This window comes from Prunus mume, linkage group LG5 (assembly GCF_029339155.1).
Source record: "Prunus mume cultivar Tortuosa linkage group LG5, ASM2933915v1, whole genome shotgun sequence".
NCBI lineage: Eukaryota > Viridiplantae > Streptophyta > Magnoliopsida > Rosales > Rosaceae > Prunus > Prunus mume.
In genome coordinates, this window is record NC_142702.1 from 25,634,406 (window position 1) to 25,648,377 (window position 13,972).

The window sequence follows — 13,972 nt, forward strand, 5'->3', positions numbered from 1 at the left end:
TGGATATTGGTTTAGTCAAATACCTAAAGGAAACGCATCTCATCATCTTTCCCCGTTCTTTTCTTCCCTTATGCGGCACCTCAAAGGAAACCAAAAAAAAAATAAATTGGTTTTTTAAATTTGGCCGTCCACTTACATTCATTTCTTTGACTGCCAAGTGCCAACCCTACCAAAATTGCCACTTCTTTTTCCTTTATTTTCTTTCCCGCTCTCTCTTTTTCTGTATATATATATATATTTTTTTTTTCCGTGGTACAATTCTTTATATCTTCTTTATTAGCTTCTTGGTGCGGCAACTCTCTCTCTCTCTCTCTCTCTCTCTCTCTATATATATATATATATATATCTCTCTCTCTCTTCCTTTCTTTTATTTCTTTGGCTGCTGTACTTTTCTTCTTTTTCCTTTTCCTTCCCCGCCAAGAAAGAACCTATAATTTTGTTGTGTGTAATCCCTCTCTCCCTCTCTAACGATTGCCAAAAAAAGAAAAAAAGAGAACCTATAATTTTTTCCTTTCTCCAAGTGGGCAACATACATCAGTAAAAGACAGAGTGAACAAAACAATATAATATGAGGTAAGAAACGGGCGTGCTTGTAATTTTCGTGTCGTATTCATATCAACTCAGTTTTTTTTAGTGTTAACACGACACAACCTGTTAAGTTAATAATAGAATCTAAAAGGTAGACATTCAAAAAGAAATAGAGTAAGACATCACTGTTATCGCATCAATACTTGTCTTAAAAACCAAAGCCAAAGCCAAATCCTTAATCTATATATATAAAGCATAAGGCAGAGAATGGTAAAACATTCAAAATACCAAAAAATGTCATTGGTTAATGCAAACATTAAGAATTGAAATTATTAATTAAATGAGGATAATATGGTAAATTCACACTTTGTGATATTAAAAAAAATATATTAAAAGAAAAATCATATATGAATCCTATTTTTATGGAATACAACTACCCATTATCTTTTTTAATTCTAAAATAAAAATAAATTAAAAAAAAAAAAACTCTCGCATACGTGGAAGCTTGTGCGAAGAGGCTAGTAATAATAAAAACCAAAACCAAAGTTTATTTTTCGAAAGAAAAAGAATCCAACGTTGTTTCTTTTTCAAAAGAAAGTTCTAGTCAACTTTCCCACAAAAAATTTCAAGCTACTTTCACTTTCCCTCTGAGCTCTCTCCGTCTCTTCTCATCATCTCTTCTATCTCCTCCCTCCTCTTCTCTCTCTAGCCCCTAAAATCCTAAAATCCACACTAAGAATCAATAATTTCCCTAAAACCCAACCGAGCGAGGCTGTGGGATTTTTATCTTCAGAGTTTTCTTTTGGCTGACAATGGCGGGAGCGGACCATGCAATCGGGATTGACCTAGGGACAACATACTCTTGTGTGGCTGTGTGGCAGCATGATAATATAGAAGTTATAGTGAATGATCAGGGCAACAGGACCACTCCTTCTTATGTTGCTTTCACAAATACTGATCGCTTGATTGGTGATGCTGCATACAATCTGATAATAAGAAACCCCACCAACACCATCTTCGGTAAGCTCATGATCTTCTCCCATATGAGTATGACCAATTAATTTGTTTATCCAATCAGCTTTGAATTTTGCTGAGGCTCTGCTTCTTCCATTTGTTTTTAATTTGTCTTCTTTTTGTTCTTGTTTTTGTTTCTTAAGTTCGTAGTTTAGTTAAACCTTAAAAGTGATTTGTTCAGCACAGAAGGTCTACTTATTCATTATTGTTTGCTTGTAACATAACAACTAATTAGTAATATCATTGTGGCAGAGTGAGAGAGTGACAGAATTTGGAATAGTTTACACAATTTTTATATTAACGATATGCTTTTATTTTCATCTTATGACCTGTTTCCTTGGGGAATTGTGTATTTCTAATTTCGTCATCAATTTGCAGACGCAAAAAGGTTAATTGGTAGGAGGTTCAGTGATGAATGTGTTCAAAATGATATGAAGCATTGGCCATTCAAGGTCATTCAAGGTCTTGATGATAAGCCAAAGATTGTGGTTACCCACATGGGCGTAGAGAAACAATTCGCTGCTGAAGAAATCTCATCTCTGGTTCTTGTAAAAATGCGGGAGATTGCTGAGGCCTACCTCGGTTCAACTGTGAAAAATGCAGTTATCACAGTCCCTGCTTACTTTAAAGACTCACAGCGACAGGCTACGAAAAATGCAGGTGCTACTGCTGGGCTAAATGTGATGCGTATCATCAATGAGCCAACTGCTGCAGCCATTGCTTATGGGCTTGACAGGAAGTCTGGTTGGTACAGCAAAAGAAATGTGATGATATTTGATTTAGGTGGTGGTACTTTAGATGTTTCACTACTTACCATAGCTGATAGCGTCTTTGAAGTGAAGGCCACTGCTGGAGACACTCATCTAGGAGGTGGTGACTTGGATAACATAATGGTGAATTATTGTGTTGAGCAATTCAAGAGGAAGCATAAAGTGGACATTAGTGGAAACTCCAAGGCTCTTATGAGGTTAAGAAATGCCTGTGAGAAGGCGAAGAGGAGGCTTTCATTTATGTCTGAGACTGACATTGACATTGATTGTTTGGATCAGGGTGTTGATTTCTGCTTAACTATTACGCGTGCCAAATTCGAGCAACTCAACATGGATTTCTTCGAAAAATGCATGGAGCCCGTGGAGAAGTGTTTGAAGGATGCTAATATGGACATAAGCAGCATCCATGATGTTGTCCTTGCTGGTGGCTCTTCTAGGATCCCCAAGGTGCAACAACTGTTGCAGCATGTGTTCAATGGGAAGGAGTTGTGCAAGGGCATTAATCCTGATGAGGCTATCGCATACGGTGCCGCTGTTGAAGCTGCAGTCTTAAGTGGTGGGAATCTAACTGGGAAGATTCAAGACTTCACACTGTTGGATGTCACCCCTCTCTCACTTGGGGTGGAGATTGGGAGGTTGGATAAGGTTGATTCCCATGATATGTTTGTTATAATTCCAAGAAACACCAGAATTCCTGTCAAGAAGAAGAAGGGTATGACTACTCTCATTGACAACCAAAAGACTGTCTCGTTTCCCATTTACGAGGGTGAGAGTACAACAACTACAAACAATAACTTTTTAGGCTCATTTTACCTTCAGGACATTCCTCCAGCCCCAGCAGGTGTTCCTGGATTTAAAGTTTGCTTTGAAATTGATGCAAATGGTATCCTGAGTGTCTCTGCGGAGGATAAGTCTACCGGCCAAAAGAAGGGTATTACATTCAACAGTGACAGAAGAACTTCTGAAGGAATTGAGACATTGCCTTAAGAAAGTATCTAGACATATGTAAGAGAAACGTTAATTTCTGGCATGTAAGGCCAAAAGATGGAGCCAATGTGTGAGTTTATATGTGGCTCAAAATCTTGTATTCCTATCTATCCATCTTACTTTGGATTTACTGATATGCTGAAGTTGTGAAGGTATTGAGACAGTCATGTAAGGCACATTAATTTATGCCATGCTAATATTGAAATAGCATATTAAATCAATCTGATGTTGTTTAGGGGTTTGCCATATTTTTATTATTATCTGTATATTAATGTTATCACATAGACCTTGATTGTAATTGGAAGAACGAAGCATTATTTTTTGTTTTTTTTGTTTTTACATTTAGTAGACTCAAGTCATCATTTTCCATGGAAATATCTGGTTTGGGATGAATTTGTGTACAGAATGAAGACATTAGTGGAAACCCGAGGGCTCTTGCGAGGTTAAGAAATGCCTGTGAGAAGGCGAAGAGGAGGCTTTCATTTATGTCTGAGACTGACATTGACATTGATTGTTTGAATCAGGGAATTTATTTCTGCTTGACTCTTACACGTGCCTAATTCAAGCAATTCAACATGGATTTCTTTGAAAAATGCATGCAGCCTGTTGAAAAGTGTTTGAAGGATGCAAATATGGACATAAGCAGCATCCATGATATTGTCCTTGCCGGTGGCTCTTCTAGGATCCCCAAGGTGCAACAGCTTTTGCAGGATGTGTTCAATGGGAAGGAGCTGTGCAAGGGCATTAATCCTGACAAAGCTGTCGCATATGGTGCCGCTGTTCAAGCTACTGTCTTGAGTTGTGGAATTCAACTGGGAAGCTTCAAGAATTCACTCTTTTGGATGTCACCCCTCTCTCACTTGGGGTGAGTATAAGTTATGAACATATCATGTCAGTTGTGATCCCAAGAAACACCAGAATTCCTGTCAAGAAGAAGGAGGGTTTTACTACTCTCTTTGACAACCAAGACGTTGTCCGCTTTGCCATTTATGAGGGTGAGAGTACAAGAACTATGAACAATAACTTTTTAGGCGCATTTAACCTCAATGACATTCCTCCAGCTCCACAGGGGGTCCCAAAATTTGATGTTTGCTTTCATATTGACGGGAATGGTATCATGAGTGTCTCTGCTAAGGACAAGTCCACCGGCCAAAAGAAGGGGATTACATTCAAAAGTGACAGAAGAACTTCCGAAGGAATTGAGACATTGCCTTAAGAAAGTCCATAGACAGATGTAAGAAACGTTAATTTCTGGCATGCAATAGACTGATATAGCTTTTATTAATCAAATTTCACACCTTGCGGGTGTGTTATTACTGTAAACTAGTCCTTTTTGGTTGTGGCGGTTGTGTTACGAGATGAATCAGAAATTCGTGTGCTGGGGTGAGGCCTCCGACAATCAACCCGTTGGTGGCTTGTTCTTGTGTAATGTTTTATTGCTTCCATTGGCCCTCTGTTGTCAACAATGTCATGTCTAAGATACATGAGCTTTTGAACACTGCTACTTTATAGAATGCAAGAGTAATAATAAGGTAAGGTTGGTATTTTTGAGTGGTATATAAATGGTACAAAGATAAAAAGAGGCGTTTTTTAGTTTGATGCTTTTACATACAAGTTAGCACTGCCAAATTTATCATTATCATTATTATCTTCTTCTTTTTTGGCAGTAACTAATGGCCAAAAAAATAAAAGAATTGCCACGTTTTTTGAAAAACATAACTTAAGAATTGCCACTTTTTGCCAAGGGATACCGCCATAGTGGATTGTATGCTTAGGCTCAAGCCCAAGGTCTGGGGTTCGACACCCCTAGCATCCAGCTGCGTTTAGTTCATGGAAAAATGAATTTGGGAATGATAAATTATTTGCTTTCCCATGTTTGATAAGTCCAAACTTAGGAAATGATTTCCTGACTCATAGAAAAATAGGTGAAAAATGAAATTGTTCATCTAGTTTGGGTCTCATTTTTCCTCCTCATGGAAAACCAATACAAGCATTAATCACATCTTTATATGACCAATTTACCACTATTAACAATTAAAAGTACTGAGGCAAACATTAATTACACATTTTAATGCATATTTCTGATTTAGGGATATAATTGGAAAACTAAGCAAAATGTATTTTTAATCCATGCAAACGAAACATGTGAAATGAAATAAAATGAAATTTCTTGTTATCCTTTGATTTCCCTTCCCATAGAAAACTACACAAGAATTAATTTCCCATCAATTTATTTCCGTGAATCAAATAGAGCCTTATATTATGTGCATATTATTTATTTCCCCCTCCCCCATTGCTTGTAATAAAAAATTATAAAAAGAATTGCCAATTTTCCGTGGATTTTTTTTTGCCAAAACTTTTCCAAGGATAACCATACAATACGTTGTCCAAAAAAATACTATACTTCAATAATATGAATCTACCTTTTCGAATACCTTTCCTATTGAGATGGGCGATAGAATACTAAACTCACACACACTACACGGATGCTAGGATTCGAAACCATTACCTCTTCTGGGAGAGCAATTGCTCCAAACAACTACACTAGTGGGTCATTTGCAACAATAGAAGTATGATAGTAATGCAAGAATTATGTAGTGAGGGCTTTATATGTGGCTCTTAGGTGATGCTATATCTTTTAATCGTTGGATCAAATCAGTTAGTCGTTTGATTAAATTAGTTAGCATGATCTAATGATTAAGAGATAGAACATCACTTAAATGACCATATGTAAAACCCTCACTGTAGAATGACTCAATAGTAATGACGTCAAGGTAAGGCCCAAGTTCCACTCCAAGGCCTGATGTCCCAAGTTCCACTCCACTAGGCCCACCTTCAATATCTCTTCTTCCTTTAAAATAGTTTAGAAGTTTAAAAATCAGACAAATAAAATGACGATAAAATGATGACGTTAACCCAAAACAAATGGTAATAAAACACAACCCTGCACAACAATTTAGACAAAAGTAAAATAGTTGAACTTCTCTGTTGTTCTTCCAATTGTTCTCTTCGGTCATTTTTCTTCTTCTGCTATTTTATTCTTTGGGTTTTTGAGCTGAGAATGTCTGGAGAAGAAGGTCATCCAGTTGGAATTGATTTGGGGACAACGTACTCTTGCGTGGCAGTGTGGCAGCACGATCGTGTTGAAATCATAGTGAACGATCAGGGCAACAGGACCACTCCATCTCACGTTGCCTTCACTGATACTGAGACATTGATAGGCGATGCTGCTTTTAACCAGGTCATCAGAAACCCTACAAACTCCATCTTTGGTAAGCTTTATCTTCCCACATCCAAATTATATATGCCACTTCTTTGTTCTGTAGATTTCCTGTGAGGCTGTGTGTTTTCTAATTTTTCTGTTTTTTCTCTGTTTTTTTTCCCTCTACTTCTTTGTCTAGTTTTATATTGCATTTTTTTTAATTCCAGCGTTTATTGAGGTTGAAAGTTTTGTCTTGATTTTAATATGGGTGTTCCTAATTAGTGAGGATTAAAGGATACTGCTTAAGAAGCCATAGCTTAACTCAGTATTATGCTTTCAGTTTCATAAAAAGTATGCTCTCACCAGTTTTCTAGTGCAAATATGATCTTGTTTTTCTATACAGAAATTTGCTGGTGCGTGGCAAAGTTTGTAAATTTCTTTTTCTTTGTTGGATTACTTTTCTAAATACGGCATAAATTTTCAGATGCAAAACGGTTGATAGGAAGAAGATTTAGTGATGCATGTGTTCAAGATTATATGAAGCTCTGGCCCTTCAAGGTCATTGAAGGTCCTGATGATAAGCCCATGATTGTGGTTACCAACAAGGGCCAAGAGAAGAAGTTTTCTGCTGAAGAAATCTCATCCATGGTTCTGATGAAGATGCGAGAGATTGCTGAGGCCTACCTCGGCTCAACTGTTAAGAATGCGGTGATCACAGTCCCTGCTTACTTCAATGACTCGCAGCGTCAGGCTACAAAAAATGCTGGTGCCACTGCTGGCTTAAAGGTGACACGTATTATCAACGAACCCACTGCTGCAGCCATTGCTTACGGCATTGACAAGAGGGCTGGTTGGTACAGCAAGAGAAATGTGCTGATGTTTGATTTCGGTGGTGGTACGTTAGATGTGTCCCTGCTTTCCATAAGTTGTGGTGTCTTCGAAGTGAAGGCAACTGCTGGAGACACTCAGCTTGGAGGTGAAGACCTTGATAACAAAATGGTTAATTTCTGTGTTGAGCAATTCAAGAGGAAGCATAATTTAGATGTGAGTGGAAACTCCAGGCTCTTAGGAGGCTAAAAAATAGTTGTGAGAAGGCAAAGAGGAGACTTTCCTTTACATCTTCAACAGACATTGAAATTGACTGTTTGTATGAGGGTACTGATTTTTATGTAACTGTTACTCGAGCTAAATTTGAAGAACTCAATAGGGATATCTTTGTCAAGTGTATGGAGCCTGTGGATAAGTGTTTGAAGGATGCCAAAATAGACATAAGCAGTGTCCATGATGTTGTTCTTGTTGGTGGCTCATCAAGAATTCCCAAGGTGCAGCAACTTTTACAAAATGTTTTCAAGGGTAAGGAGCTGTGCAGAGGCATTAATCCGGATGAGGCTGTGGCTTATGGTGCTGCTGTTCAGGCTGCAATCTTGTGTGGCAAGGGAAATGAGAAGCTTCAAGACCTCACTCTCTTGGATGTCACCCCTCTATCACTCGGTGTGGAGACTGGACGAGAGCGCGACATGACAGTTGTGATTCCAAGAAACACCAAGATGCCTGTCAAGAAGAATTATCCTGTTACCACTCGCCATGACAACCAAGCTGTTGTTAGATTCGCCGTTTATGAGGGCGAGAGTACAACGACGTTGAATAATTACTATTTGGGTGATTTTAGGCTCAAAGATATTCCTCCAGCTCCAAGGGGTGTCCCTAAATTCAACATCTGCTTTGAAATTGATGCCAACGGAATTCTGAACGTATCTGCCGAGGACGTGTTGACTGGCCAGAAGAAGGGGATTACCCTCAGTAGCAATGACACAAGTTGTGAGGGAATTGAGAAGATAATGTAAGAAAGGTCATGTTATGATGAACACTGAAACAGTCTGTTATAATTAACTGAGCTGAGACAACTATGTAATTCTTCTTGGGTTTTATAGATATAATGTTTTCAACCATTATATTAACTTTAATTTGTATCCCCTTAATTTAAAACCTAATACTTCATCCAAATATACTTAGAAAACTAACACCAATATGTGAGTTTAGATGTGTGGCAGCAGGATTATGCTGAAATGGCAGGCAGGCAGGGCAATATCTTACATTGGATTTACTGATGCTGAACTTGGGAAGGAATTGAGACAGCCATGCTATTGAAATAGCGTATTAAATCAATTTGATTGTAAATGGAAGAACCTATTTGTTGTCCATGGCAAAAAAAAATTGGTTATTTAAATTTGGCTGTCCACTTACGTTCATTTCTTTGGCTGCCAGTGCCAACCTCACCAAAATTGCCACTTCTCTTTCCTTTGTTTTCTTTCCCGCTCTCTCTTTTTCTGTATAATTTTTTTTTTCGTGGTACAGTTCTTTATTAGCTTCTTGGTGCGGCAACTCCTTTTTCTGCATGTCTTTCTTTCCGGCTCTCTCTCTTTCTCTATTTCCCTTTCTTCTATTTCTTTGGCTACCGTACATTTCTTCTTTTTCCTTTTCATCCCCACCAAGAAAGAACCTTTAATTTTGTCGTGTGTCATCCTCCTCTCCCTCTCTAACAACTGCCAACAAAGAAAAGAAAAAAGAGAACCTATAATTTTTTTCCTTTCTCCAAGTGGGTGACATACATCAGTGAAAGAGAGAGTGAACAAAAGAATATAATATGAGGTATGAAATGGGTGTGCTTGTCAACTCAGTTTTTTTAATGTGTTGACACGATATAACCTGTTATTTAATAGGTGAAAAATACATGATACGAATATCACAAACCCTTTAACAACTCTACGCAACCCACCCACAACACCCCTATCTGAACTCAAATTCACGATTGCAATATAAAAGCAACAAACAATATGTAATGTAGACATCAAAACATCACTTAAATATCACTAATGTTGAAAAAGTTGACAATTGCCTTAGGTCCTGGCAATTTCGGTGTGAATGTTGAATATATCATTCCCTTATATTTTATTTCCTAATTTATTTAATTTGGCCTCTATTCAGTTTGTTCTTTTTAATTTTGAATTGAATAATCATGTTAGATTTTTTTCACAAACCTAACATAATGTTTATGTACAATCTTTAAAAAAGATATATGTATGTATCTATAATCAGTAAAAAGTGGAGGTCATCATCTCTTCTATCTCTAGACCCTAAAATCCTAAAATCCAAAGGGGTTGTATTCATGTGAGATTTTAAAAGACTATTTAGGGATAAAATAAGTCTTGCGGATTTAAGCAGAATATAATTACTTATAGGATTTTTTTAATGGATTTCTATAATCAAGATTTTTTACTTATGGATCTTAAAGACTTCTATTACAAAATTTATAAGATTTGAAAGGACCACATAAATTTATTTCGGGGTTGACATAAGATTTTTTTACAAAAAATAGAACCTTAAAAATGAAACGCTAATATTGTTCCTATCTCTTCACCATCCCAACACCCACAAAGCCAACCTTCACTCTCGGCAGCCCCCCCCACAGTCACCACACACTCTCTAATCAAAAAATTACCTAAAACCCAACTGAGCGAGGCTGTGGGATTTTGATCTTCAGAGTTTTCTTTTGGCTGACAATGGCCGGAGCAGGCCATGCAATCGGGATTGACCTAGGGACTACATACTCTTGTGTGGCTGTGTGGCAGCATGATAATATAGAAGTTATAGTGAATGATCAGGGCAACAGGACCACTCCTTCTTATGTTGCTTTCACAAATACTGAGCGCTTGATTGGAGATGCTGCATACAATCTGGTAATAAGAAACCCAACCAACACCATCTTCGGTAAGCGCATGATCTTCTCCCATATGACCAATTAATTTGTTTATCAAATCAGCTTTGAATTTTGCTGACGCTCTGCTTCTTCCATTTGTTTTTAATTTGTCTTCTTTTTGTTCTTGTTTTTGTTAATTAAGCTAGTAGTTTAGTTAAAACTTAAATGTGATTTGTTCAGCACAGAAGGTCTACTATTCATTATTGTTTGCTTGTAACATAACAACTAATTAGTAATATCATTGTGGCAGAGTGAGAGAGTGACAGAATTTGGAATAGTTTACAGAATTTTTACATTAACGATATGCTTTTATTTTTATCATATGACCTGTTTCCTTGTGGAATTGTATATTTCTAATTTCGTCATCAATTTGCAGACGCAAAAAGGTTAATTGGTAGGAGGTTCAGTGATGAATGTGTTCAAAATGATATGAAGCATTGGCCATTCAAGGTCATTCAAGGTCCTGATGATAAGCCAAAGATTGTGGTTACCCACATGGGCGTAGAGAAACAATTCGCTGCTGAAGAAATCTCATCTCTGGTTCTTATAAAAATGCGGGAGATTGCTGAGGCCTATCTTGGTTCAACTGTGAAAAATGCAGTTATCACAGTCCCTGCCTACTTTAACGACTCACAGCGACAGGCTACGAAAAATGCAGGTGCTAGTGCTGGCCTAAATGTGATGCGCATCATCAATGAGCCGACTGCTGCAGCCATTGCTTATGGTCTTCACAAGAAGGCCGGTTGGTATAGCAAGAGAAATGTGATGATATTTGATTTGGGTGGTGGTACTTTGGATGTTTCACTACTTACCATAGCTGACAGTGTCTTTGAAGTGAAGACCACTTCTGGAGACACTCATCTAGGAGGTGGTGACTTTGATAACAGAATGGTGAATTATTGCGTTGAGCAATTCAAGAGGAAGCATAAAGTGGACATTAGTGGAAACTCCAAGGCTCTTATGAGGTTAAGAAATGCCAGTGATAAGGCGAAGAGGAGGCTTTCATTTATATCTGAGACTGACATTGATATTGATTGTTTGGACCAGGGTGTTGATTTCTGCTTAACTATTACCCGGGCCAAATTCGAGCAACTCAACATGGATTTCTTTGAAAAATGCATGGTGCAGGTGGAGAAGTGTTTGAAGGATGCTAATATGGACATAAGAAGCATCCATGATGTTGTCCTTGTTGGTGGCTCTTCTAGGATCCCCAAGGTGCAATAGCTATTGCAGCATGTGTTCAAGGGGAAGGAGCTGTGCAAGGGCATTAATCCGGATGAGGCTGTGGCATGTGGTGCAGCTATTGAAGCTGCAGTTTTGAGTGGGGATGGAAATGGGAAGCTTCAAGACCTCACTCTCTTGGATGTCACCCCTCTATCACTTGGAGTGGAGACTGGGAGGGGCAAAATGACAGTTGTGATTCCAAGAAACACCAGAATTCCTGTCATGAAAAAGCGGGTTTTAGTTACTTCCCATGACAACCAATCTTCTGCCTGCTTTGAAGTTTATGAGGGTGAGTGTACAAGAGTTAAAAATAATAACTTCTTAGGTGCTTTTGACCTTGATGACATTCCTCCAGCTCCCCGGGGTGTTCCTGAATTTGATACATGCTTTGATATTGAGAAAATGGTATTCTAAGCGTCTCTGCTGTGGACATGTCCACCGGCCAGAAGAAGGGGATTACATTCAACAGTGACCGAAGAAATTGCGAAGGAATTGAGACATTGATGTAAAAAAGTGATATAAGGAACTTCAATTTGTGGCACGCTATAAACTGGGATTAGCTTGTATTAATCAATTGTCACATCTTATTGGTTGTTAATGTTAAGTCCTAATGGCCTCTCCTCGACTTCGAAGGAGTTGAGATTTTAAGGTTAGACAATATATAATTTCATTCTAAAAGAATTATTAGGTACCCTTGCCTGTAGACGACGATACGACGCCGTAGTTCTGATTCATCTGAACTCTGAACCGGTTCGGCCACAATCGCAGGCCTTCTATCCTAGGTTACAACATCACATACCACGTCGTCGTTTTATCTTCACAGTTCTCGAGCTCATTTCATGTTGAAAGCTTTAGAGACCGAACCCGTAATTCTTTTTCTGTTTTGGGCTTTAGCCTATTTGGGTTCAACTTTTTGCCCATTTTTATTTGGGCAAGTAATAATGCTAGCGTAACTAATGCTTATTAATAACATAAGAATTTGTGACAAAATAAAATATAAAGTTAAACTAAATTTAACTTATCATTTTGTTTTCTTTTATTCATAGATATTAATTATAGGTTAAAAGTCACTTTTGGTCCTAGGAGGGTGTTCTTAAAATTAATATTTAATTGCGTTGTTAATTTCACGGATCATAAGAAAAGGATTAGAATTAACATCAACAAAAGCACTAAATAGTATCAAAATTTAGAAATATGAGATATAAGAAATGATGAATTATGAAGAACCATACCTTACCAACTTAACTTTTGTGTTGGTTATTTGAGTGAGCAACGACCATACAAAGATTGAAATACATATTATATACTGAAAATTACAGTCATTCTACTACTATGCCAAGGGTGTAAATTGCTCATGAATTCATAACAGATAGTATTCATTAATATTTAATGTCTGCTTTGATCAACTTAGTCAGGCTCAAAACGCTGAATTATGAATATTCTTCTTCTTCTTCTTTTAAAAGTAATTTTACTGTTCGTACTCTCAGGGTATATATCCTTCTTATGTTGCTCTGGGGCCTTCAAATGGTGCAAGTGCATCAAACATGTGCACACCTTCACTCCACCGCCTCAATTCACAAGACCCACAATTTTTTAAGACCCTTGAAAAAAAAAATTATCTTTATATTATATATATATATATATATATATATATTAATATTATAAAAATTGTATATATACTTTAGCGTGCTATATAGTAGCAGAAATTGTATATATCCTTCTTATGTTGCTTTCACATATACTGACCGCTTTATTGTATTATGTTGTTATGGTACATAGAATTTAATGCTACATAAAATAATGAATCAAAATAAATTATTGAGTTAATTTTAGTTTGGTAGTCTACAGTTGTATTCTTAAGATCCTTACATTTTCAATTTAAACAATGAAATACTCACATACTCCATGAGGGGTTTTTTGTTATTGATTTTAATCTTATTTCTTTTTTTTTTAATTGGGTTTTTAATATTTTAATCAATTTAAGCCGTCGGTAAAATGAGAAGACGAGAGAGAGAGAGAGAGAGAGACAGGGGCAGTTCCGACTCATTTCACATTATGCCACTGACATTTGACATCATCCGACTACTAACGGCATTTTCTACGCAACGATCAATTGCTAACTAAATTAATGTAAAAACACACAATAAATTTGGAGTTTGCATACCATTTTTCAACCTAGGTGTACTTCTTGTTGGCAAGTCCTTACTTAGTTAGGATTTTGGTTACTTGCCCATTTATCTAGTCCTATTATAATAGAGATTTATTCCCTATTGTAATTTATATTTATTTTCTATTGTAATTTGAATTTATTTCCTATTTTATTTAGGGTTGTACTTCTTTATAAATACCTTCATATTATAGAAGAATAAAATATATGAGCATAATTGAATATTTGCTCTACTTTGTTTGACACTTTTTTGTTGAAATTGAAAAAAAAATACAGGGACAATCGTAGGGTACCAAACTGAAAACCCTAAATTCTTTGTAAGA

At 37.0% G+C, this 13,972-nt stretch overlaps 1 protein-coding gene and 3 pseudogenes across 3 annotated transcripts; all 4 read left to right on the top strand.

The window, feature by feature from the left end:
- The first annotated feature begins 1,064 nt into the window (after positions 1-1,064).
- Positions 1,065-3,520, top strand: LOC103332702 (heat shock cognate 70 kDa protein-like). Its single transcript, XM_016794790.2, has 2 exons — positions 1,065-1,548; positions 1,921-3,520. Exons 1-2 carry the CDS (start codon positions 1,341-1,343, stop codon positions 3,297-3,299), a joined length of 1,587 nt encoding a protein of 528 aa, XP_016650276.1. The 5' UTR covers positions 1,065-1,340; the 3' UTR covers positions 3,300-3,520.
- A 130-nt stretch (positions 3,521-3,650) lies between these two features.
- Positions 3,651-4,647, top strand: LOC107880125 (heat shock 70 kDa protein 4 pseudogene; annotated as a pseudogene).
- A 1,589-nt stretch (positions 4,648-6,236) lies between these two features.
- Positions 6,237-8,453, top strand: LOC103332645 (heat shock cognate 70 kDa protein-like; annotated as a pseudogene). The gene is made up of 2 exons (XR_016127430.1): positions 6,237-6,571; positions 6,986-8,453. The product of XR_016127430.1 is annotated as a heat shock cognate 70 kDa protein-like (transcript).
- A 1,485-nt stretch (positions 8,454-9,938) lies between these two features.
- LOC103332703 (heat shock cognate 70 kDa protein-like) lies at positions 9,939-12,147 on the top strand (annotated as a pseudogene). The gene is made up of 2 exons (XR_016127391.1): positions 9,939-10,269; positions 10,635-12,147. The product of XR_016127391.1 is annotated as a heat shock cognate 70 kDa protein-like (transcript).
- The last annotated feature ends 1,825 nt before the right edge of the window (positions 12,148-13,972 follow it).

Excerpts from the sequence above, each read along its gene's own strand:
- LOC103332702 (XM_016794790.2), top strand. The coding sequence starts at position 1,341 with ATGGCGGGAGCGGACCATGCAATCGGGATTGACCTAGGGACAACATAC. Across the intron at positions 1,549-1,920 it reads CCCCACCAACACCATCTTCG|ACGCAAAAAGGTTAATTGGT; the intron begins GTAAGCTCATGA and ends ATCAATTTGCAG.